The sequence below is a fragment of the Helianthus annuus genome, chromosome 16 (assembly GCF_002127325.2).
Source record: "Helianthus annuus cultivar XRQ/B chromosome 16, HanXRQr2.0-SUNRISE, whole genome shotgun sequence".
NCBI classification, from domain to species: Eukaryota; Viridiplantae; Streptophyta; class Magnoliopsida; order Asterales; family Asteraceae; genus Helianthus; species Helianthus annuus.
Genome location: NC_035448.2, coordinates 204,735,303 through 204,759,876, shown reverse-complemented (window position 1 = coordinate 204,759,876; position 24,574 = coordinate 204,735,303). Strand labels below are relative to the sequence as shown.

The window sequence follows — 24,574 nt, the reverse complement described above, 5'->3', positions numbered from 1 at the left end:
GGTTAAACGCTCCTAGGGGTATGTTTGGTAAAAGTAGCTGATGGCTGGTGGCTGTAAGCTGGTAGCTGGTAGTTGTAGCTGTTAGCTAGCAGCTGTAACTTTTTAAATAAATTTGGTGGCCGGAGCTTTTAATAAAATGAATAAAATGAACATAACTAAAAATTTAAAAAGTTTGTACATTAAAAGCTTGTTGCTATTCAGAAAGGGGTAGCGGCGCAGCTTGTTGCTCGCTTACCTGCGATATTGATGTAACTCGGCCAGTTGTTTATATATAAATAAAATTTAATTGTTAAAAAAAAAAAATTAAAAGCTTCATTATCTTTAGAGGTTAAAATAGTAATTTTTTTCCCTAAAAGCTTGTAGCTCTTTCTAAACGCTACTAGCAAGAGCGTTCAATCAAAAACTTCAAGCTCCTAACCTAAAAGCTTCAAGCTCCTTCAACCAAACAAGGTTTTTTATCGAGTATGGGTTTTTTTTTTAAAAGCTTAAAGCTAAAAGCCCACCTTTTAATTATGTATTTTTAGTTATGTTCATTTTGGTCATTTTATTAACAACGATGGAGAAAATTATGGAAGTGATTGATTCGGTGAATAGCTAAAAAAAAAAAAAAAAAAAAAAAAAAAAAAAAAGCTAACACTATCGTTATATGTAGGGGGCGTTTTGTATCTTGTTTCATATTCAAGGGTAATAACTTCAATACAGTTTGAACCCTGATGAATGAATGATTATAACCAAAACTTGAAGCAACTGATCAGCGGCGAAATCATCGATGGAAACAGAAGCTCAAAAGTACGTGTGGGACGGTGCAATTCCGCTGCAAATCCACCTTCACGACTCCGAAGTCACCACTCTTCCGCCCCCCTCACCTGCGCTGGTACTCTCTTCTATGCCTATACAACCTAATCATATTTGTGTTAGTTAGTTTAGTGCTCCTAGTTGTAGATCAATGTTGCTGAAGACTTTTTTGTTTGTTTGTTTGTTTCTGCCCTAAAATAGGAGCTAGGGTTTATATTTGGATAATAATTGGCTTGATGTTCTTAACCTAAGTGTGGATCTAGTTTTGGATTGATTGGTATGTTGGTGAGATACATTGCTGATTGCTCCGTGTTGATAGTTGAAGCGAAAGAAAATGTATGCAAAAGTTTTGCTGATGAATGTAAACGTATTAATCAGGGGCGGCTCATCATGTTTTAGGGCCTAAGCCGAGTAATGAGTCAGTCGTTGACAAAAGAATTGAAATATGTAAGAAGCAACAATGAGTCTGCAAACAGGGTGGATTATGTGAGATCTTAGGTTGTTGTAGGCACTGGGACTTGGTGAATTAAGATCACTGGTCATGCGTAACTACAACTAGTTATAGATCTTAACAAACGCTCACTGTCTTCAGCAAACACACTGCGGTGAACAGATCTATCTCACCCATTGTTTTTACGAAAAGGTGAACGTCGCGTACAAGCACGAACCCAAAACCCTAGTCACGTTGGGGGGCCTAAAGCAAGGTTCTTTCTTCTAACAAAGAAGACCTGGCACTGGACCTCATGAAGATGACACATTTCTGATAAGGAGATCCGGTTGGGGAAATGTGGGATGCGATATGCAACCGGAATAGGATCTGCTTCAGTTTATGCTCTGACTAGGGAATTTCATTCAACCTTTAAACATCATAACATTAAGAATTAGACTTCAACTATAGATGGAGCCTGAAATTTTATCTCTCAACGGATTTATGTGAATTTTTTGGTTCAAGTTATTAGAAGGGTGTTGTCGTTAAGCATGTTATTGCTATATCTAAAAATAAATCTGATTAATACTAAATTCTTGTGTTTCTGTAAGTACAGATCCTAGCTCCACGAATAGGGTACCTACCTCTATTATCTTCACAACTCAAGCCATTCTTCAGTGATGCACTTCCTCCTGGAGTAGACACTATCTGGTTTGACTACAAAGGACTGCCTCTTAAATGGTATGTTGATTTCTTTATATTGATGTATAATCATGTTATATGCTATTGTTAAGTTTTCTTTCGCCCCCTTTCTAAAATTTAACTTGTGTTGAAACTTCAAATAAGAAAATTAGTAAATTACACTGCACATACCATGAATGTTGTCACTTCTTTATATGGACGTTCTAGCAAACTGCAGCACTTTTCTAAAAGTTGGATTCTCATAATTCATCTATTTAGCATTACCCATTATCATCGTTAAAACGAGTTAGGGGCCGTTTGGCAACATCTGAATGGTTAAGTGCTGAACCAGTAAGAGGTCTGAACCATTAAGTGCTGAACCAGTAAGAGGTTTGAACCATTAAGAGCCTATATAATGCTAACCGTTCAGAGGCAAATGTCTGACCAATTCAGATTAGAGGTCTTAACCATTCAGACTCTGTATAAATCTTAACCATTCAGAGGCAAATGTCTGAACCATTCAGACATTTGCTCGTGAAACAAACAGTCTGAACCATTAAATGCTGAACCAGTAAGAGGTCTGAATCATTAAGAGCCTCATTAAGAGGTAAACAAACAGCCCCTTAGTGGTTTTGGGTTTTAATTTGAATGTTTAACAAAAAATAATCAAACAATTTGTGTACATTATGTGTCAAATCAAAATCACCCTTTTTTGGGTTGTGACATGTATATGGGCGACCAGTAGCATATCGTATGAAAATATGCAACAACATTATACAATTTCTTTAGTTTTTATTTTAGAATAAAAACATTTTTATTTTCAACAGTGAGCAAAATTAAAAGACAGCAAGGCAGTTGGATTACCTCAAATCTACAAATTTTAGCTTATTATCTGACATAATGCTGGACATTTCAGGTACATACCAACAGGTGTCCTTTTTGATCTTCTTTGTGCTGAACCAGAAAGACCTTGGAATTTGACGGTATATATCTTGTGCTTTTGTTCCTTACATCTTTCTGAATTTAAATGACGGTATATATCTTTTTTTTTTTTTTACTAGTCTGAACCTATATCAGTTAAAATGTACGTTACGAAGTTTAGTTCTGATCATTGTTTGGATAAACAGCAGTTATATTCATAGTTGTTAATGGCGAATAGTTCTGATCATTGTTTGGATCCTTACATCTTTCTGATTTTAAATGACGGTATATATCTTTTTTTTTTGACTAGTCTGAACCTATATGCTACATAGCGAATATCGATAAATAGCGGGCAGCTATTTTATAAATAGCGATACACTAGAAACAAAATTAAAAAAAATTATATGTATATTATATCAAAATACGCTTGGTATATATATGCTATTTTACATGTATATTTAACAAAAAATTTAATCTAGCTATTTTATAGCTATATATAATTGCTATTTATATTAAAAAAAGATAAGGTGTCGCTATTCTCGCTATCCATCGCTACAATCCTAATAGCGACACTATACCTATACGCTCCATAGACCATAGCATGCTATAGCGATCGCTACGATAGCTATTGACAACTATGGTTATATTATTACTAGCTGTGAGTTGTGACAAATAATATTAGTTTAGTTCTACCACACACAGGCATATTGTAATTCCATATTGGGTGGACACGAATATGTTTATTGTTGAGTTAGATTTTTAACGGCAACGTATATGCAGGTTAATCTCATCCACGTTTTTACCTTTGCAGGTACATTTCAGAGGATACCCTGGACATATTTTAATTCCTTGTGACGGAGAAGATAGTGTGAAATGGAGTTATATAAATTCATTAAAAGAGGTTTGCGAATGTTTATTTAGCATATGCTTATTATACTTTCTAATAAAATTATTTATAACTATACACGCGTGACCGCTTTATTTTATTCAGGCCGCATATATAATTCATGGAAGCAGCAAGAATGTTATGAACATGTCTCATCCTGATCAAGTTGAGCTGTGGCGTTCTGTTATGAACGGTATGCTATCAAATGATTTGGAATTGTGTATTATATTTTATTTGACTTTTTAGATATTTTGTGTTTTTGTTTCATGGTATCATGCGTGTTTACAGGTAAACTTGAGACATACAATCGTATTTCATCTAAGCTAAAACTTGGAATAATTGGAGACGAATTTTCTGGAAAACCGAACCCATCTCCTTTGAAAGGTCAGCAGAGTGTTAATGAGACAGAGGCAACTGCAGCACGGAAAGCAAGTACGTCCATATTCCCTAATGTTTTAAGTAGGGCTGCAAACGAATCAAACGTTCGGCAAACGGTTCGTGAACCGTTCGGCGGGAAGTTCGTTTGTGTTCGTTCGTTTGTTAAACAAACGAACATGAACAAGAAATATCGTTCGTTTAGTTAAATGAACGAACATGAACAAAGGATGCATTTGTTCGTTTATGTTCGTGAACGTTCGGTAACATGTTCGTTTGTGTTCGATAGTTCTTTAGTGTTTTTAGTTTTAATATTTTATTTAAACAGTTCAAAATTCCGACAAATGAAATATCTAATAAGTGTCAGTGTATTATATATTTTGTTCATGAACGCTTGTTTGTGTTTGTTCGTTTCCATTTGTGTTCATGAACATTAGTTTTTGTTAAAATTAACAAACAAACACAAACGAACACGAACAAGTTCATTTCCTTAACAAACGAACACGAACATAAAATCTCGTTCGATAAGTGTTCATGAACGTTCGTGAACACATATATTTCTTAACAAACGAACACGAACAAGGTCGTGTTCGTGTTTGTTCGGTTCGTTTGCAGCCCTAGTTTTAAGAATATGTGTAGTTTGTTCTTTAAATGGTTTCACCGCAACAGCTTTTCTTATTTCGTGCCGTGTTATTAGGTAGAGTCCCTGTTCGCTTGTATCTCTGGATTGTCGATAAAGATTTTGACGATTTAGAAGAAGCACCAAATTTTGATAGGTGGGACCAAGTTTCTTACATAAACCGGCCTGTGGAATTTTACACAGAAGGTATATTAATTTTGACTGATTTCCTAACTCCCTGTTTGCTGACGAAGTAGTGTAATTAATTTTAAAAGACAAAAATGTGTTAAACCTAGGGGTGTGAATCTTTGACGTGACACGAAATTCACGGGTTTCGATTTAGTCTAAATGGGTTTGAGTAAGTTTCAGGTTGAACCCATGAATACATAAACGGGCCGTGTGTAGGTTGAGCCGTTTAACTATTTCATTTTAAATTTATTTAAAAACTTGTGTATTATGTCATAACTTAAACTTATTGGGTATTTTATGCCACAATTAATAAGATAAAGAGAGAAATGAGAATCGAGTATATAGATTAAAATTAGTCGTTATATATGAATTTGTATTCTTTTTTGTTGTAAATTTGTAATTTTAGAGTACTATTGTGCAAAAAATAATAAAGTAAAAAAAAAAAACTCGGTTTAAATGGGCTGTGTGCGTTTCAACCCACGAATACGTGTGTTGTGTCAATGTTCTTGTGCCTGACACGATTTTTGGGTTTGTGTTGGGTTTGACCAGTCAACACGCAAACATAACCCATTTGACACCCGTCGAATCATACTGGCCCGATCGGTATTAATTAGGTACAAAAATGACCTACTTCAACTGGAGCTCATTATGACCCATCTAATTTGCAGGAAAGTATTTCACTTTGCTTGATGCGGTAAAATCAATTCTGCCAGAATTTTATCCGGGTTCGTTAAACACAACAAAAGCTGAAAGCAAGGACGAGCCAGGAATTGAACCCGAAAACGAAAGTCATCCTGTCATAAAATTGCTTCGAATTCAAGGCATTGAACCCAAAATGGAAATTCCATTTTCTTGGGTGGTCAACAACTTGATGAACCCTGATTACTTCCTTCATATCTGCCTCTACATCCAGGCTCCCAAACCGATTGGTACATGACGCGTGTTTGTTTTTTATGTACACTGCCCTCCGTTCTTGGGTATATACGGTTCGTCAACTGAAAAGTATGCATCAAACTGTACAGAATAGTAACATGTCTGTTGGGTAAATTATTACCATTTAACTCATTTAGTGAAAAAAGGTTGTATTTTTTTTTTTTTTTTTTATAATCTGTTGTGGTTGGGAACTATTGGATTCTGGTTAAAAATGAAATGAATGAAAGTATAAATATCGGGCTAGGGACTAAAGTGGCAAAAGTAACCAAACCTCAGGGACCATTTTGGCAGTTTAGTCTATGAAAAAAGATGAACAAAACTGGCCGGGTTGGTTGGGTCTGCCGAACTGTTTGATTTTGTTTATCCTTTTTTCAAAACTTTTAGTGCAAAACCGCTGGTTTTTGCAGTTTTACGGTTTGCTTTTGATTTTGGAAACCTAAATTTTCTATTACCTTTTTACGAAATTATTAAGATTGTTCATTATGTATGCACAATGTATATTCCTAAAATGAAATGAATTATAAATGTTACGTCGAGTTCGGTTTACACGACTGGTTCCAAGATCCAAACTGTATACCTTCAAATCAACCGGTATATTATTTCAAATCACCCAACTTGTTCTGTTTGGGTGGTTTAGTCGGTTCCGGCTATTTATGAATGCCCCTAAACCCGAGTAGACTATGGTTCAAAAAACGCCAACCAAACCTCTTACGTCGACCAAAAAAAAAAAACCCGATTTGGTATGGCGATTGGCCTTTTTTTTTCTACAATCTTATATGCATTATTCTTTTTAACGCTTCATCGATATTATACGTTCATATAAATACATATTAAACCATAAAACAGAATTATAAAGAGAATTTAACTATACTGCTGCTGGCCATTAATCTCGATTTTATTCAAACCAAAAACCGTCATTGGCGTATTATAGTGGGGGCGGCCGACCCCCTTGAACTTTTTGCTCAATAGTGAAGAATATGTACTTTTCGTATATAAATTTCTGGGTATATACGTTTTCGACCTCCTGTTTTGTAGAAATTTTTGGTATATATGTTTTCGACCCCTCGGTCGGAAATCTCAAGTTTCGCTACTATAAACCGTGAGTTAGATTCTAAACTGTTGAACCGACCGATTTTGGTTTAGATGGTTTGATCAAAGCAGATTGACCGGTTCAATAGTTTTTTAATGAACCATGTGGATCAGGCATCTTATTAGTGACCAATCGAGGATAGTAATGCTTCATGAGTTATACCATACTTAGAACTAGGTGTGCCTTTTTCATTCTTGCAGTGGTTTTTCATGTATATCTTGTTATAAATTGACTTTAAAAGCTTACTTTGTTGTATATATAATAATAAATCTATTTATATTGTCTTCAGTTATTAATTAAATCCAAAACTCTTTACAATCTAAAATGTTCATATTTTTGGCCTCAAAAGTCATAGTACTGTCGATAGTTTATAAGTATGACTTTGTAAATTGAGTACACAACTGGTGCGATTGTGCCGGCAATTATGAGTTATGACGTCAGCAATTAAACTTTTTTGGCATGAAACAACTTGTAAGTGGCAAAACCAATGATTTTCTTGTTGGGGCGAACACAATGTGTTCAATTGTCACACCTATAAAAGCAGTAACCTTATTATTCTCACTCACCATCATTAAAAAATACAAACACAAAACACACACATAAAATGGGGAAGGATGATGTTAAGCTTTTGACCATGTGGGCTAGCCCATTTTGCATGAGGGTCAAGGTTGCTTTGGCTGAGAAAGAAATTGCTTATGAAGAGATTCAAGAGAATGATTTGCTGACTTGTAAGAGTGATTTGTTGCTTACATCCAACCCGGTCCACAAGCAAGTGCCTGTCCTCTTTCATGACGACAAGCCGATTTGTGAATCCACCAACATTATCACCTACCTCGATGAAGCTTTTCCTGCCAAACCGTTGTTCCCAGAGTGTGCGTATGGGAGATCCCGAGCTAGGTTTTGGGCTGACTACATTGACCGCAAGGTTAGTCCTTTTCTTATGATTATCGTTGGTAGTAAAATTGGTTGCTAGTAGCACTACTAAACGTAGGTTAATATAACACGTTTAAAACAACTAATATAACGTGGTCAAGATCATTTGGGTTATGGTTCATTGGCAAAGGCAAAAACTTTAAATACCTGAGTTCGGGAGGGAGAGGTCTTAGGTTCAAGTTTCAGATGACAGAGATTAAAAGAAATTTTCCGTTCAAAAAAAGTGGTCAAGATCATTTGGGCTATGACGACACCATATAACCCATGATAAGGTAATAGAACTTGTTTCCAAATAAACAACTGGACTCTATTTCATAAAAAAAAATTGTATAAGAATTTTGCAAGAAAAAAAATTCTAAAATGATATATCTAAACAACAAGGTAACGTCTGATCATGATGAAATCTTTAAACAATAAAAACGAACAAATGATAGGTAACAATTAAAATGATATTGGTAGCCTAGGTAGAACTTCTACGAGAAGAACTCTTTAAATAATAAAAACAAACAAGTGATAGGTAACAAAAGAAATCTATAAAAATATAGATACTAAGATGAAAAAAAGTCTTGAGAATAATGAAGAACCTTATACAAACCACAAAATCTGTGTGAATCTATATGCATATCCTAGGTCCATCCGGCGGGTCGTGCCATTTGGAGCACAAAAGAAAAGGATGAAGTAGAAGCTGCTAAGAACAATTTCCTCGAGATCATGAAGTATTTGGATGGAACATTGGGTGATAAAGATTACTTCAATGGAGACAAATTTGGGTTTGTTGACATACTTCTCATTGGTCTAACCACATGGTTCCCAGCTTATGAAAAGTATGGCGACTTCAAGTTGGAGGATCACTACCCAAAACTGGCAGCATGGATCACGCGATCATGGGCTAGAGAAACCGTTTCTGAATCTTTAACTAGTCCGGAAAAGATCACAAACATTGTTATAATGCTGAGGAAGATGCATGGTTTGGAGTAACTCAAGAATATTTGCTGGTTTCATAAAATAATAATAATAATATGTTGTGGATTAGGTCTCTTCATTGGGAGAGAGATAATAAGTGCATTTCAAGTTCATGTTTGAAAGCACTGATGTTGCATTTGAGGGGGAATGAGTTCAATCTATGTTTCTACTTTTTGTTGAATGATAGTTAAGGATTATTGTTTGTTCCCAATAATTATGGATTTGGTAATGATTTAAATCAATAAACATATAAATCAGACCACTCACATTATAAATCAAGCTTAGTAGATGAAGATTTCTTTCAAGTTTTCATGAACGTAGAGATCTAGAGCTGACTTCTTTATTTCACTTTAAATATTCAAGAGTTGGAATACAGTCAGCGGCGGATCTAGAAAATCCGTAAAGGGTAGCGTTTCAATAAAAAAGGGTAACAAAATAAAAAAAACGTCAAATTTTTCCAAAATTTACAATACCCAAAACCCGGATCTATAATGCTAGTGATATTTCTCAACAAGTTTCAGATCCAAGACATCAATCAATTTGATGTTTGAATCCAAAATAAGCTAGAAATCTACAAAGAAAGATGAAGAGCACTCAAGAACACATGTAATGCATCATAAACTTGTTGATCAGTTCTGTTTAAACATAATGGAAAACATGAATAACATACTTGTTACAGCAGACAGGCCAGCAGAGAATCCAGTCAGAGATGCAGCCATTGAATTCGACATACTTGTCAGGATGATCTGGTTCCTCCTTAGGGTGTAAAGTTATGATGGTGATGAACCGAAACAAGGGAAGGTTTCAGTTGGGAGAGAGAGCCGATTGTGATGTTATGAGGGTTGTGTGATTCTCTAAGTTGTGTAACTTGTCTAACCCTTAAACTCTCTAATAATCTCCTTATATATACATCCAAGAGGAAACCCAATTAATTAATAAGGGTAATATGGTCCATCAATAATTACTAACTAATTATTAATAGGTTATTAATATATTTTGATCTATATAATATAAATGATTATAATGGCTACAAGATTAAATATTATATTAATAATATATTTAATCTCACATTCTCCCACTTAGCCGAGTAATCATTTATCATGAGTATTAGATGAGCCTGGCCAGGAGTTAACACCCATTTTAGCCTTAAACCAAGAACTATAGCAGAGAAATACAGCCGTTGAATCATTATTCGACTCAGGACCCCCATTAGTCATACTATAGACTCAATTTAAAACCTATAGTTATGATCAAAATACTTATAAGCCCTTTAGCGTCTGATTTGTATTTATATTTGTCTATATGTCATTACACCGGCAGAACATATGTTAGAGACATACAAAATCAAACTGAGGAAATTTTATTAATTAAAACATAAGCTAGTACAATATGCCATTAAATAAGGTCTTTAGTAAGTCCCATATTCGATACATGTTCTTCGAAAACTTTAGGTGGGAGACCTTTAGTCATCGGATCCGCAAGCATATCTTTAGTACTAATATACTCAATACAAAGATTATTTTCCTCAACTCGTTCACGTACGAACAAATATTTTGTATCGAGATATAAACCAGCTCCAGTCGAACTGTTACTGTTCGAGAAACTAACGGCAGCTGAGTTATCACAGTAAAGCTTCAATGGTCTAGAAATGGAATTAAAGATTTTGAGTCCAGTGATCAGATTTCTAAGCAACATTCCATGACAGGTTGCGTTGTAAACAGCAATGTATTCTGCCATCATTGTGGAAGTTGTAGTTAACTGTTGTTTATGACTCTTCCATGAGATAGGTCCGCCTGCTAACATAAAGATGTAGCCCGAAGTGGATTTCTTGTCATCTTTGCATTTGGAAAAGTCAGAATCAGAATACCCTACCACTTCTAAATGATCACTTCTTCTATAAGTCAGTTTATAGTCTTTCGTCCCTTGTAGATATCTAAGGACCTTCTTAGCTGCATTCCAGTGATTTAGGCCAGGATTAGTCTGATAACGGCCTAGCATTCCAGCAATATAAGCGATATCTGGGCGAGTACAGACTTGAGCATACATCAGGCTCCCGGCTACTGACGCATAAGGTATCTGGCTCATTTGCTCCTTTTCAACCTCTGTTGTCGGACACTGGAATGAACCGAAAACATCTCCCTTAACTACTGGAACGATGGAGGGTTTGCACTGTTGCATGTTGTAACGTGTAAGGACACGATCTATGTAAGTATTTTGAGACAATCCTAAGATCCCTTTGTGTCTATCTCGGTGAATTTCGATGCCAATGACGTAAGAAGCATCTCCGAGATCCTTCATGTCGAAGTTATGCAAGAGTAACCGCTTCGACTCATGCAACATGTCTAAACTATTACTTGCCAATAGAATATCATCTACATAAAGGACAAGTATAGTAAAGTTACTCCCACTCATCTTGAGGTAGGTGCATTGATCCACTTGATTCTTCATAAAACCTTGCCTCTTCATGACTTCATCAAACTTGAGGTACCATTGACGTGATGCTTGTTTTAACCCGTAAATGGATTTCTTCAACTTACAGACTAGATGCTCCTGACCTTCAGGTTTAAAGCCTTCAGGTTGTTTCATGTAAACATCTTCGTCTAAGTCTCCGTTAAGGAAAGCAGATTTGACGTCTATCTAATGCAGCTCTAAATCAAAATGAGCTACTAGGGCCATAACGATCCTTAATGAATCTTTACGAGAGACAGGTGAAAACGTCTCTTGATAGTCAATTCCCTCTTTCTGAGCGTAGCCCTTTGCAACCAATCTCGCTTTATAGCGTTCAACGTTCCCATTCGGATCCAGTTTTGTTTTGAACACCCATTTACAACCTACAGGTTTGACACCGTTGGGTAATTTTACCAAATCCCAAACGTCATTTTTCTTCATGGATTCAAGCTCATCAATCATTGCTTTATTCCATTCAGAAGACTGATCACTGCTAATGGCTTCATTATAAGAGATAGGATCATTGAGCTTTCCAGCATCCATTTAAGTCATGTAGGTAACATAATCATCCCAATTAGTAGGCCTTCTTTGCCTAGATGACCTCCTGAGTTGATTATCGGGTTCAGCGTTGTCTTGGTTTTGAGCGTTTGATGTGCTTTCGTTATGAGGTATAATGGGTTCTGATTGTGGAGATGGAGTTTGTGCAGTGGCTTCAGGTGTAGTTGCTGCATGGGGTACAAGAGGAGTAAACGGAGTAATGGTAAGCGACGAGTCTCTCCCCCCCGCGTCTTGTACTTCTTTCAATTCTTCGTAGGGGTTGGTACTGCTCCCACTAACCTTGAAATCCTCCAGGAACGCAGCACGCTTGGTTTCAACAATACGGGTGACATGGGAAGGACAATAGAAACGATAACCCTTTGAATGATCAGGATACCCGATAAAGAAACAGGTAACTGTTTTAGGGTCAAGTTTCCTTAGGAAAGGATTATAAAGTTTTGCTTCAGCAATGCAGCCCCATACTTTCATATATTTAAGACTCGGTTTCCTTCCTGTCCAAAGTTCATAAGAAGTTTTAGGGACAGACTTAGAAGGAACTCTATTAAGTATATGAACAGCTGCTTTTAACGCTTCAGTCCAGAGGAATAATGGTAAATTAGTGTTGGCTAACATACTGCGCACCATGTTCATAAGGGTACGATTTCTTCTTTCAGCGACACCATTCTGCTGAGGTGTACCAGGCATGGTGTATTGGTTTACAATCCCCTGGCCCTAACAAAACTCATAAAACGGACCAGGAGCTTGACCCACATCAGTATGTCTTCCATAATATTCACTGCCTCTATCTGATCTCACAACTTTAATCTGACGATCTAATTGCTTTTCAACTTCTGCTTTATAATCTTTAAAAGTTGTAAGAGATTCAGATTTTTCCTTAATAAGATACAAGTACATGTAACGAGAATAATCATCAATGAAAGTGATAAATGAAGTATGTCCTGTTATAGCAGCGACTTGTTAAGGATCACTAATGTCAGTATGAATGAGTTCTAATAAATTAGAGCTCCTAGTGGCACCTTTCTTATTCGCTGATGTCATTTTGCCTTTAAGACATTTGACACATGTTCCAAAATCAGTGAAATAAAGAGGAGGTAAGACTTCATCCTTTACGAGACGATTTAATCGTTCTCTTGAGATGTGGCCTAAACGTTGATGCCACAACATGGATGAAGTCTCTAAGTCTCGAATCTGTTTCATCTTTGTGAGTGATTCATTAATATTATATGACAATAAAGATTTAAAAAAATTATCATCTAGTTCTAATCTATAGAGACCACCATCCAGAATGCCAGTACCATAAACAACGGAATCATAGAGAATAGAGAGTTTGCGATGACCATGAGAAACCACAAAACCGTCCATGTCTAACTTTGGTCCTGATACAAGGTTCCGAGTTACCTCAGGAACATATAAGGTATCATAAAGTTTAATACATAAACCACTTTTCAAAAATAATTGTAATGTTCCTATGGCCTTCACTTCTAATTCCTGATCATCCCCAACTTTAAGTGTTCTTTAGTTTCTTCCCAGCTTCCGGATTGAAAGGAAACCCTGAGTAGAGTTAGTTACATGGACTATAGAACCAGAATCAAACCACCAAGAATTAGCAGGAACATTTAACTTAATGGACTCAAGTATCATGAAAAAGTCGTTACCTTTCTTAGCCAACCACTCCTTGAAGTCAGGGCATTCCTTTTGCTTATGTCCTGTTTTCTTACAGAACTTGCAATAGGGTTTGCCTAAGGAGCTCTTAGAGCTGGAAGGTGCACTTGTATTAGGATTGGGCTTTTGGACTTTGGAAGCATCCTTTCTTTGATGATTGTGCTTCCTCTTCTTAGAGTTGGAGGTTGTGAAGTTAGCAACATCAGTAGTGCGATCCATCTTCATACGCTCTTCCTCCTGTACGCACATAGTGACCAGCTCACTCATCGTCCATTTGTCCTTCTGAGTGTTGTAATTGATCTTGAATGCTTCATAGGACGAAGGAAGCGAAGTGATGATGAAGTGAACAAGAAAACCATCACTGATTTCCATCTCTAGCCCTTTTAGCTTATTGGCCATGCCATGCATCATCATGATGTGTTCGCGAATGCCGCTCATCCCATCATACTTAGTCGTCACCAGCTTGAGGATAAGAGTGCTAGCGTGTGTTTTTGATGTTCCTTTGAATTGAGCCTCCACAGAAGCCAGGTAGGTTTTAGCATCCTCAGAATCAGGAATAGCTCCTCTAATAGCATTGTGAATGGATTGCTTCATGAACACGAGAGACATGCGGTTACACCTAGTCCATTTTTCATGAACTATCTGCTCAGCAGCAGTACTTTGAGTGGTAAGGTCCGCTGGCTTATTCTCTCTAAGAGCATAATCGAAATCTAGCAATCCTAGTGTAAGCATGAGGGCATCCTTCCATTCAGCAAAGTTAGCATCAGTCAAAGGTGGAATCTCGCAATTGGGTGCTGATAGTGGAAACAAGATAAGCAAGTTATGATACTAAGAAAGAAGTCCTAATGTGATCTAAGGGCATGTTATACTAAGGCAGGCATAAATAATGACCATTTTAATTATGAAGTTGTGATATTGTCTATTACTAACATCAAAATAATAGACTTAGTTAAAAAATTCTACTTAAACGAAGACAAATCAGCTTTGGCCAGAAGTGTAATCATTTAAGTATGTGTGCAAAGTAATCGTGACAAATCAGCTTTGGCCAGAAAATGAGACAATCACTTTAGTTATGCACTTGTCAAGCATGCTAAACATAAATGAATTAAATCAGCTTTGGCCAGAATTAAGACATTTCACGTTTGTAATGCATACTCAACATAGCTTTTATAATACTTGAACAATAAATAGATGTATTATATCAGCTTTGGCCAGAATTAATACATCAGAAGCTCATTCAAGTTAAGCTATTTTGGTTTTGTAAAAATTATCTGATTCTGATTAGTTAATTAAGTGTTAACAAAACCAAGTATTTAATAGCAAACCACCTGTTAGCGCGGATCGAACTAAGGTAATGAGGTCTGAGTGAGGTCTCGAGTTAGGTCTCGACTGAGTTTTGAGATCTCGAGTCAGTTATGAGGTCTCGAGTCGCAACCTTTGTCTCGAGTCGAAACCATGGTCTTGACTACTGTATTTTATGAGATCTCGACTCATAATGAGGTCTCGAGTCGCAACCACGGTCTCGAGTTTCAGCCTTATGGTCTCGAGTCGAGACCTTTGTCTCGAGTTGTAAACTTTTGAGCCCTTATGATTTCGAGTCGAGACCTTGTTGTCTCGAGTCGAGATCTGTTGGTCTCGAGTTGTGAAGATTTAAGGACCTGATGATTTCGAGTCGAGACCTTATGGTCTCGAGTCGAGACTGATGGTCTCGAGTCGTAATCTGATGGTCTCGAGCCCACTGTTAATAGCTGTTTATTGTGATAATAACTGAAAACTCGAAATTTTAGGGATTGTGGGATAGTGGTTTCCTGTTTTATTGTTGATCTAAACTTATCAAAAGATTTCGAAAATAATAACTGATTATCTATTAACAGTTTTCGAAGATTTTAATAGATAAAATTAAGATCAAAACAGTAAAAACATCCACTAATCCAAATTGTATTCCAAAACTTAAGGAATTTTCGAGTTTTTCTTAGAACAAGTGATGAACCCTAAAAAAATTAAAACATAATCTGGGATCCGAAACCTTAAATTTTAATGTTTCAAACGGGCCTCGGACACAAAATTAACCCATATTAGTTTCGGGTGACATGATTAATCACCCTTTACTTCAAAACAACGATTTTGGCACAATAAAAAACCGAAAACAGCCATGATTTTTATAAACTTTCGAAATTCTGTTTTCCAGATTTTGATCCCAGAATAATGGATACGAAAACAGAACTGATTTATCAACATATGCTCTGATACCACATGTTGATCAGTTCTGTTTAAACATAATGGAAAACATGAATAACATACCTGTTACAGTAGACAGGCCAGCAGAGAATCCAGTCAGAGATGCAGCCATTGAATTCGACATACTTGTCAGGATGATCTGGTTCCTCCTTAGGGTGTAAAGTTATGATGGTGATGAACCGAAACAAGGGAAGGTTTCGGTTGGGAGAGAGAGCCGATTGTGATGTTATGAGGGTTGTGTGATTCTCTAAGTTGTGTAACTTGTCTAACCCTTAAACTCTCTAATAATCTCCTTATATATACATCCAAGAGGAAACCCAATTAATTAATAAGGGTAATATGGTCCATCAATAATTACTAACTAATTATTAATAGGTTATTAATATATTTTGATCTATATAATATAAATGATTATAATGGCTACAAGATTAAATATTATATTAATAATATATTTAATTTCACAAAACTCCATTCCAGACTTCACTAAAAGATTACAGATTCAAAATCCTAACAAAACACACACGTGAGAGTGAATTTGACCAAAAGTCTAGAAAGTGTGTGAAATGCCCATTATTTATAGGCAATGGTGAGTGTCGCCGACAGTGGCAAATGGCGACACTCACATACACTAAGCGACAATTGCAAATGGCGACAATCAAGTAAAAACTTATACATGATCTATTGCCTTCAGGCACTGAGAGTGTCATCAAGGACTGTCGCTTGCTCTATACAAAACATTAAAATCCACATGTCTTTGATCTTGAATCTTCCCAACTTGACTTCAGTCCCTGCTCTCTGAATTGGTACTTGAATAGTTGTTAATCGGAAGTTAAGAACAGTAATTGGCTAACACCCAATGTTTATTATCAAAGAAACTTAACTTAAAACCTTGAAAATTACAATCCCTATCAATTAGATTGGTATATATAGATGACCTAGAAGCGTTAGACTATAACTAGGACGCCTATTAATTAATTACATGATATTTATCTAATACACATCCTAACCCAACATGTATAGGATACTTATATAACAATCTACTAATTAATTAATATATTTAATTCATAACTCACAGCGGTCTATTAAACTCAACAACTAATCTTTAAAATTGGTAGAGGTTCTCGCTTACAACTCTCACGAAGTTTAATAATGCTCATCAATGAATTCTCTCTAAAAGTTGGATCATACATTCTTCTTCCTCATCCCAAAATGTAGAGGATCACTGGTGAACAAGTGTTTGATTTTTTTTTTTTTTTGGTGGGGGGGGGGGGGGGGGGGGGTTGGGGGGTTGTGAGGCTTTCTTTCTGGCTTTAATCTCTTTCTTTATATTTTTTCTCCCTTTTTTGCTAAATGATCTTGAGATACGGATTTTATAGGTATTACTTGTTTTTATTTTCTAAGAGCTGAGTCAAAGTTCTCAAAAACTCGTTATAATAGACTCAAGTGATAGAGATAAAATTTGTCACAATCAATCCCACACCCGACAGTGCATCAACTACAATGGGTCTACTACAATTTTCTCACTAGATTTATATTAAGTCAATTTTTTTTTTTTTTTTTTGTATTATCTTAAGCTTTAAACACCAGAAAAATCAAATGAGATTTAGCTGGGTATGATGTAGATGAGAGCAAAGTTACTAAATCCTAAATGGTTAAGAATCTTTTCTTACACAACAAAGGGAAAATATACTTTATTTCCCTCTAAGTTTGATGTTCTTACCCCTTTATTCCAAACACATTTCTTAAAGTTATGGTTCAATTTAATAGACTTCATATTGGAGACGATTTATCTTGATCTATGATGTCTTAGATTACACATTTTTATATGTCAAAATATCCTTATTATATGCATCTTTTATCGTAAATTCATTGGAAATTGTACTTAAACGTGTTATAAGTGAATTTGCAAGGCTATTTTTCGGTTTCATGATGATTTAAGCTGAAAACCGAGTAAATAGTGAATATGAGGGGCTCAAATGCAAAAGATTGAAGATGTGAAGTAGCGTACGACCATGCAGTCTCATGAATGGACCATTGGGAATAGCCAAGCCGCTAGCGTATGAGCATAGCGTATGGCTGTTAGCCCAACCTACAAACCGTATGTAGATTGACTGAAGCCCTAATCACACACATATATAAGAAGGTTGCAAAACAATACCGTTAGAGCACTTGAAGGGTCATTTGAGGATAGAAGCAAGCCATCGATTTAGAAAACGTAATCAGAAGTGAAGATTGCATATCACCGGCCCTTAAACCGGTTGTTCTTCTTCATTTCCACCAATTGTATGTCTCTTTATTGTTTTTTTTTTCATTTCTATAACAATTTTGGTATGACCGGTTGTGATTAATGGTTATGAACTTTCATTGATTTTAGTAAAAAAAAAATATACTATTATAACATACATGTGTGCTTGTTACGATCTTTATTCTTGTTGATTTGTGTAGGCTTTGTGACTACATAATATTGACCAATGTTGTGAGTTCGTACCATCTGTACTTGGGTTTCATACTCAAGGCCCAACAATACTCAAGCTATTGAGAGATACATTGTAACTCTAATTGATTGATTAAGTGGGATATTTGGTAACTCACTAATACCGAATAAAATTATAATTATTTACTAGACTATTCATATGGAACATAAACTCTTAAGTAGAGTACATAAACTCTTAAGTAGAGTTTTATGTCAATTTATTAAATTCTAAAGTTTAATGAATAGTAGCTAAAGTGATAGAAATCTCTTGTCTGTTGATAGTAGCACTGAGAACCAGAGGCTCAACTCGACAGTTATAATAATCTATTTTCCAAAAATCGTCAATATGACTGCAATAGATCATCGGTGAGTGTGAAATTGCGTAGAAAATTATTTATTGACGAAGAAAATTGATAATATGTGTAAACTCTTGAGCTTCATGCATATCTGGATATAATAAAGCCGTCATAGTATGCTTTGGTGCTAAGTGACAAATGACCACACCTGCAAACACAAATACAAAGTGTTAGAAAAAAATTGGAAATTTGTCTGTCATAAATTCACCTGAAATACTTGTCTAAGTGAATTTGTTGGTAAATTCGTTTGTCGAACCATGTTGGAAATTTAGATATTATGAATGAATATTAATTTAGTGAGATTATAATTTAATAAAATTATAATTATTTACTAGACTATTCATATGGGACATAAATTTTATGTCAATTTATTAGTTTTTATTAGAGTTTATGTCTCTAATAAATCTCTAATTAAGTATTAGACTTTTCATATGAAACATAAACTCTTGAGTAGAGTTTTTATGTCAATTTATTAGTTTTATTAGAGTTTAAGTCTCTAATAAATCTCTAATTAAGTGAGACTTTTCTCTACCCCATGTCTCTTGTATTAAAAGTAGGTTATGTGCCTAACTTGATGGGTTTATATAAAAAAAACTACAAGAGTAAGAAAAAGAAGAGACATAAAGATATGCATGAAGAGTCCTTGGAGAAAAAGTATTTGATGGCCCATATGTTAGGAACATATAGAGACTGCTTCAGTTGTTGTACCCTGGGAGACAGATGGGTCGTCTTTAGTAGAGGCGTGAAATCTGTTTTAAGGGAAGCGTGTTGAACACGTGCCTCATCCATAACTGCCAACATTTGTTTGTTATTTTTGTAGGAAATTATTGTACAAGAAAACGTGGTTCAAGAACTCGTTGAAGCCTACACAACGGACTGAAAACACAACGTACCATACAAGTAGACGCGGTTAAAGATCAAGTTAAAGACTTTATCTTTTGAAGATATTGGTTTGAATCAATTGTTTTATTAAATATGTTGTAGTTCATGTTTATTTTCGTTTGAATTTGTACACGGTTCATGTACTACAATTTCCCAAATGTTTAAAGAGAGTATCTTTATTTTTTATTAGTTTTATTAATAAAATTGTGACCAATTTCCTACAAACCATTCAATTTTCCAAGTCCAAAGGTTTAACACCAACTCACAGTCTGAACACATTCCTACATACAAACACTACCGATTTATACTTAGGAATCATTTTATTAAATTTAATCCGTTCAAACCTTTCTAATAACTCATTATAATATTAGGGCTTAGATTGAATTCCATTAAATTTTAACTCAAATTGAATGAAACAAACACTTTATGATGCTTAATGATGATTTGATGATAAAATGACATAATCCATGGATTAAAATAGCAAAAATAAATCGCTTGAATAGCCAAATTCGCTTTACTCTGTTTGGTTGGTCAAATCTAGTCAATAATGCTATTTATAGAACTAGTTGATTTTCCGACCCCGCATTGCGGCGGGGATTCAATGTCTGCAAAACGTGTGTCGACAACGGTAAACGGATACCGAATATCAAAACATAGATAAAAATGACGTAGTAACGATAATTACTCCGTTTTAAAAACGATTTTAAATAATCTAATATATAATAGTAGGACCCACACATCCTACACGTTGGAAATTCAGTTGTTTTCAGTTCAGTTATGACGTTACTAACACGTTAAAATATGGATGAGCTCGGTACCGGTAATAGCACCGAAAGTATCGATCCCGAAAATAATCGAAATTAGGTATCGGCACCGAAAATGCTCGGTACTATACGGTATGGTATTTGAAGGTAAAAATAACTAAATACAGGTATGGTGCTAGATCGGTGTCGAACCGAAAGTAACGATTCTGAAAACGCCAAAAGGTGGGTACCAAATTGGTATCGAAAATGATTTGGTATAGTAAATTTGGTACCGATACAATACCGGTTTGATTACATGATTTGATACCATTTGCTCATCAATAATTTAAATATCCAAGTTAATTAGAAAACGACAAAAAAGAAAACAAAAGAAGTTGTGTATATAAAACCTCATTCAAACGAAATACAATTTACTTACAACGTATATGAAAAACAATCTAAACGGTGCAATTACTTGCGTTGCTACGTGACATGAGCTCAAAGGTGTTGTTAAGGATGAGCTTGGTACTGAAAAAAGCCCAAAAGTGGGTACCGGTACCGAATATGCCTGGTATGGCACCAGTACGGTACAAGTATTTAAGGGTAAAAACCGGTACCGAAAATGTCAAAAGTCGGCACCAAAAATGATACCCGGTTTGATAAATTTGATACTGGTACCAGTATCATTTGCTTATCCCTATGTGATATTACTATTCATTTGATTTTCTTTTTAATATATAGGTAATATATAGGTAATTCTCAAAGCATCACGCTTCCATCTAAAGTCGCTTAAATAACATTTTAGAAACTTATTTAAGTTAATAATCATATTTTTGTAAGAAAATATCCCAAGTTTCAAAAAATGTTATGTCCACTACATAGTAGTGGAAATTAAAATCTTTTTGAGTTTTAGAAAGTTTATGTTAAAGACCTATAAAATCTTTTAGTATTTTTACAACTTTTATTAAAACACTCCAAAAATATTCTTGTAACGTTTCAGAATTTTAACAAAATTAAAAATAAATACATACGTTTTTGTGATAATTATATGCAAGAAGATTATATCAGGAATTTGATTAGACATGACCACACTTTGGTTTGTTAATTTAATAATTAGATAGCAGTCTAAGACGATTACCCGTATTGTTGCTCACTTAAACTCAGACAATATATTTTACACAAAATGCTTTGTGATATGATTAGGGCACCATTAAAAACTAACTGACCAGTGGTTCCCATACTCATGAAGATACTCCCGTATCAAGGTATGCGTAAGTTTTTCCTTATACATGCAATTGCGAGACTTTGAAACCCTAGGTATATGCCACCGTATAGTTAAAGAGGACCATATAGGTATTTTTGGTCTGAATTTTATACCACAAAGGTATTTGATTCAACGTAAATTGAACATATATACCACAAAGGCATTTAGCTCAGTAGAAAGGGAAATCTGTTCAGGTTTCGCAAGTAAATGATAAAACATAATGGTAACTCTAGGTATGTACCACCGTACAGTCAAAAGAGTACACATGATGTTCCAGACATCACAAAATATAAAGACCTAGTGCCTTGGAATTTGGCAAACAAAATTACTATATCATATGCCCATGAGGTTTTAATCCACTCGTTACGTAGTTCATTATGTTTGTACCACTAGGAATGCTTTCATGTTGATTGTCGAGCCTACCTGTACATTGTATGATTATGATGAAACTAATATCTTTCAGTTTTTAGTTTACGTGTGGCATTTCTTCTTTTTCGCTCTATAACATTTCATTTTCTAACATTTATCTCAAAAAAAGTAAATCTATTTTGTTCTTTTGGAAATTTTATGAAAAGAAAATATTTTTGTTCTTTTTGAAAAATTTTCATAACCCATTTTTTGGAATTTTGTAGAAGTTTATCAAAACAAAAAATAAACAAATACAAACTTCCATGTAAACACAATTTTTATTAGTGATTTTTCATTCTAATCAATTGCACCAAGTATTCAAAATGTATGCGATCGAAAGATTTTGTGAAAAGATCAGTCAAGTTTTCGAAAGTATCTTAGACTTAAAAAAGAACATATGATATTCAAAAGCCAAAACATGACCGCTGCTCAAGCAATAAACAGTAGATGAAGCATTGTCCTTCCAAAGATAGTAAAACGGTACACTTTTGGAAACATTTGTTGTAGGTGCTATTAACTAAGCCAACATGTTTTGTAAGTACCTCATGTACTTTTTTCCAATTGTTACACCCGTTCAAAACAAATGTGTCTTTATGATCACCAAATTCGGACCTAAACAAGTAACAACATAAGCTAAACACACGATCCGATTTTATACTATACTCTAACCATTCCTTGTATTCCTTTCGGCATACCATTCATCCTTGAATTTTCTCAACTCTTTACCTTGAAACGTTCATTGTGGGATTTAATACCCGTTGGTTGACATGGTCCTCTTAGTAGGTATGCCCTTCTAACATCATCTCGTTGATTCACGTTGTATGATGCAATTGCCTTGCTATCATGAGGATCCGAGGGAAGATTATTCACATAAAAAAAATCGGAAGATGATCCAATTTCAACCGCTTTCCTCTTGTTAAGAAATCGAACCATAACTTCCTTACTCATTGTGCCTATCACATACAAAATAAACAATGATCTTCGAGTGTTCAATCATTTCCCAATATTCCTTAATTTTCAATTTAAAGTTTTGATTTTTAACTTTTCAAACCTATACAACAATCATATAATCAACTACAATCATATAATAAACAAACTCATCCTATAAAGACTAGAAAACCCAAAAATACATCAAAACACATAAAACTTTAAACCTTTTTTAACAAATATATATGTCTATTATCTCTTGAAAAAACCACATAAACATCAAAATAACTAAAAACAAATCAAGGTACCTTTATAAAATTCAAGAGTTCGGTACTGTTGTGGACTTGTGGCGGGAATTTTTTGCGATTCCGGCGAGATTGTGGGCTGATCGAACTGGTAGGTTGTTCTGTTGTTGTTCGCTGGCAGCAGAGGCAGTGGGCGGGAGGGATATGGATGGACGATCAATTAGGTAATTTGGGTTATGTTTTGTTTAATTGATTTACTTATTTGGGTTGGGCTTTAACATAGACTTATTACTTATACAATTGGGCTTGATGTTGATTTACTTATTTGGGTTTAATTGATTTACTTATTTGGGTTGGACTTTAACTTGTTTACATAATTGGGCCGGGTTTAAATCCATATTCACAATTTTTTTATATAAATTCCTAACATTTTTTTTTCTAAGGGGTGCGGTCGGAATTTTTCAACGAATGCGATCGGGATTTTTCACGTAAATTGACACTAAAATGGGGTATGGCCGTTCACCCACGGGCTAAGGTGGGTCCGCCCCTGAATGACAACCATTTAATGTCCCCAAGAATCTTCTCAATCCTGATAGGCGATTTAGAAAAGATGAAGTTATGCCAATGAGCTAGTGGTGGAGTGGTAAGGGAGAGACCTTGTGTTCCAAGTGACCCAAGTTCAATTCCTGCCCCTAGCACTTAGTTTCTGCGGCACCTGGTGATGATGGGAGACTAGGCGAGTAGGCGGCGATCGCTAGTTCGATCCTTGAACTGAGCGGGTTTTACCTCACCGCACTGTCGTGCCTTCGGGCGAGTGTTCACGGGTTTCGGCCCTAGGTGAGGGTTTTCCCCGGTTCGGAAAGCGAGTGTATCCCGATGTGGTGAATTTCGCCAGTAGCCCATTTGGAGGATTCGTTGGCCGTTCAAAAAAAAAAAAAAAAGAAAAGATGAAGTTATTTCTTGCACGTAATATGCCTCAACTGTTTTCTTAGATATATAAACTGACAATTCAATGATTATTATATCCTCTTACTACTGGTAGAAAAACAAGAAATGCAAGCATGTAGAACTTATTTAAATAACTGAGGCTGAATGACGAGTGCAAATTAAATCTTTCCGAGAATCTCTAGCAATTATATGGAAATAACTAGCTTATCTCTTAAATCCAATAAATCGAATATTTGGTAAATCATTAGAAGAATAAAAAATAGAAGAGCAGATGAATAATTTACAATAAAAATCCGGTTACTAAACTGTCCACATAATAAAAATAATGGTTACATAAAATAAAAATACAATAAACATGATTGGTTGATATTGGTTCTTGTAATACTTGTGATTTCCATAGAAAACCTATTATTGTTATTGTTTACATAAAATATAATTATTATTATAATTATTATTATTATTATCATTATTATCATCATCATCATCATCATCTATATAGGTACCACTCTAAATATAAGTTAAAAGATGACCTTGAATAACATATTTGTGTTTGAACTGATAAAATAATAAAATTATGTAAACATTATGGGTAGAAATTTATTTTCTCATT

General features: G+C 35.1%; 2 protein-coding genes across 2 annotated transcripts; both read left to right on the top strand.

The window, feature by feature from the left end:
* Positions 1-673: 673 nt before the first annotated feature.
* LOC110915609 (autophagy protein 5) lies at positions 674-6,062 on the top strand. The gene is made up of 8 exons (XM_022160339.2): positions 674-874; positions 1,839-1,963; positions 2,820-2,886; positions 3,636-3,725; positions 3,816-3,903; positions 3,999-4,142; positions 4,783-4,911; positions 5,562-6,062. Exons 1-8 carry the CDS (start codon positions 770-772, stop codon positions 5,828-5,830), a joined length of 1,017 nt encoding a protein of 338 aa, XP_022016031.1. The 5' UTR covers positions 674-769; the 3' UTR covers positions 5,831-6,062.
* A 1,441-nt stretch (positions 6,063-7,503) lies between these two features.
* On the top strand, positions 7,504-9,026 carry LOC110918289 (probable glutathione S-transferase parC). The gene is made up of 2 exons (XM_022162628.2): positions 7,504-7,841; positions 8,480-9,026. The coding sequence occupies exons 1-2, from the start codon at positions 7,521-7,523 to the stop codon at positions 8,825-8,827; spliced, it is 669 nt and encodes a 222-aa protein (XP_022018320.1). The 5' UTR covers positions 7,504-7,520; the 3' UTR covers positions 8,828-9,026.
* Positions 9,027-24,574: the final 15,548 nt, after the last annotated feature.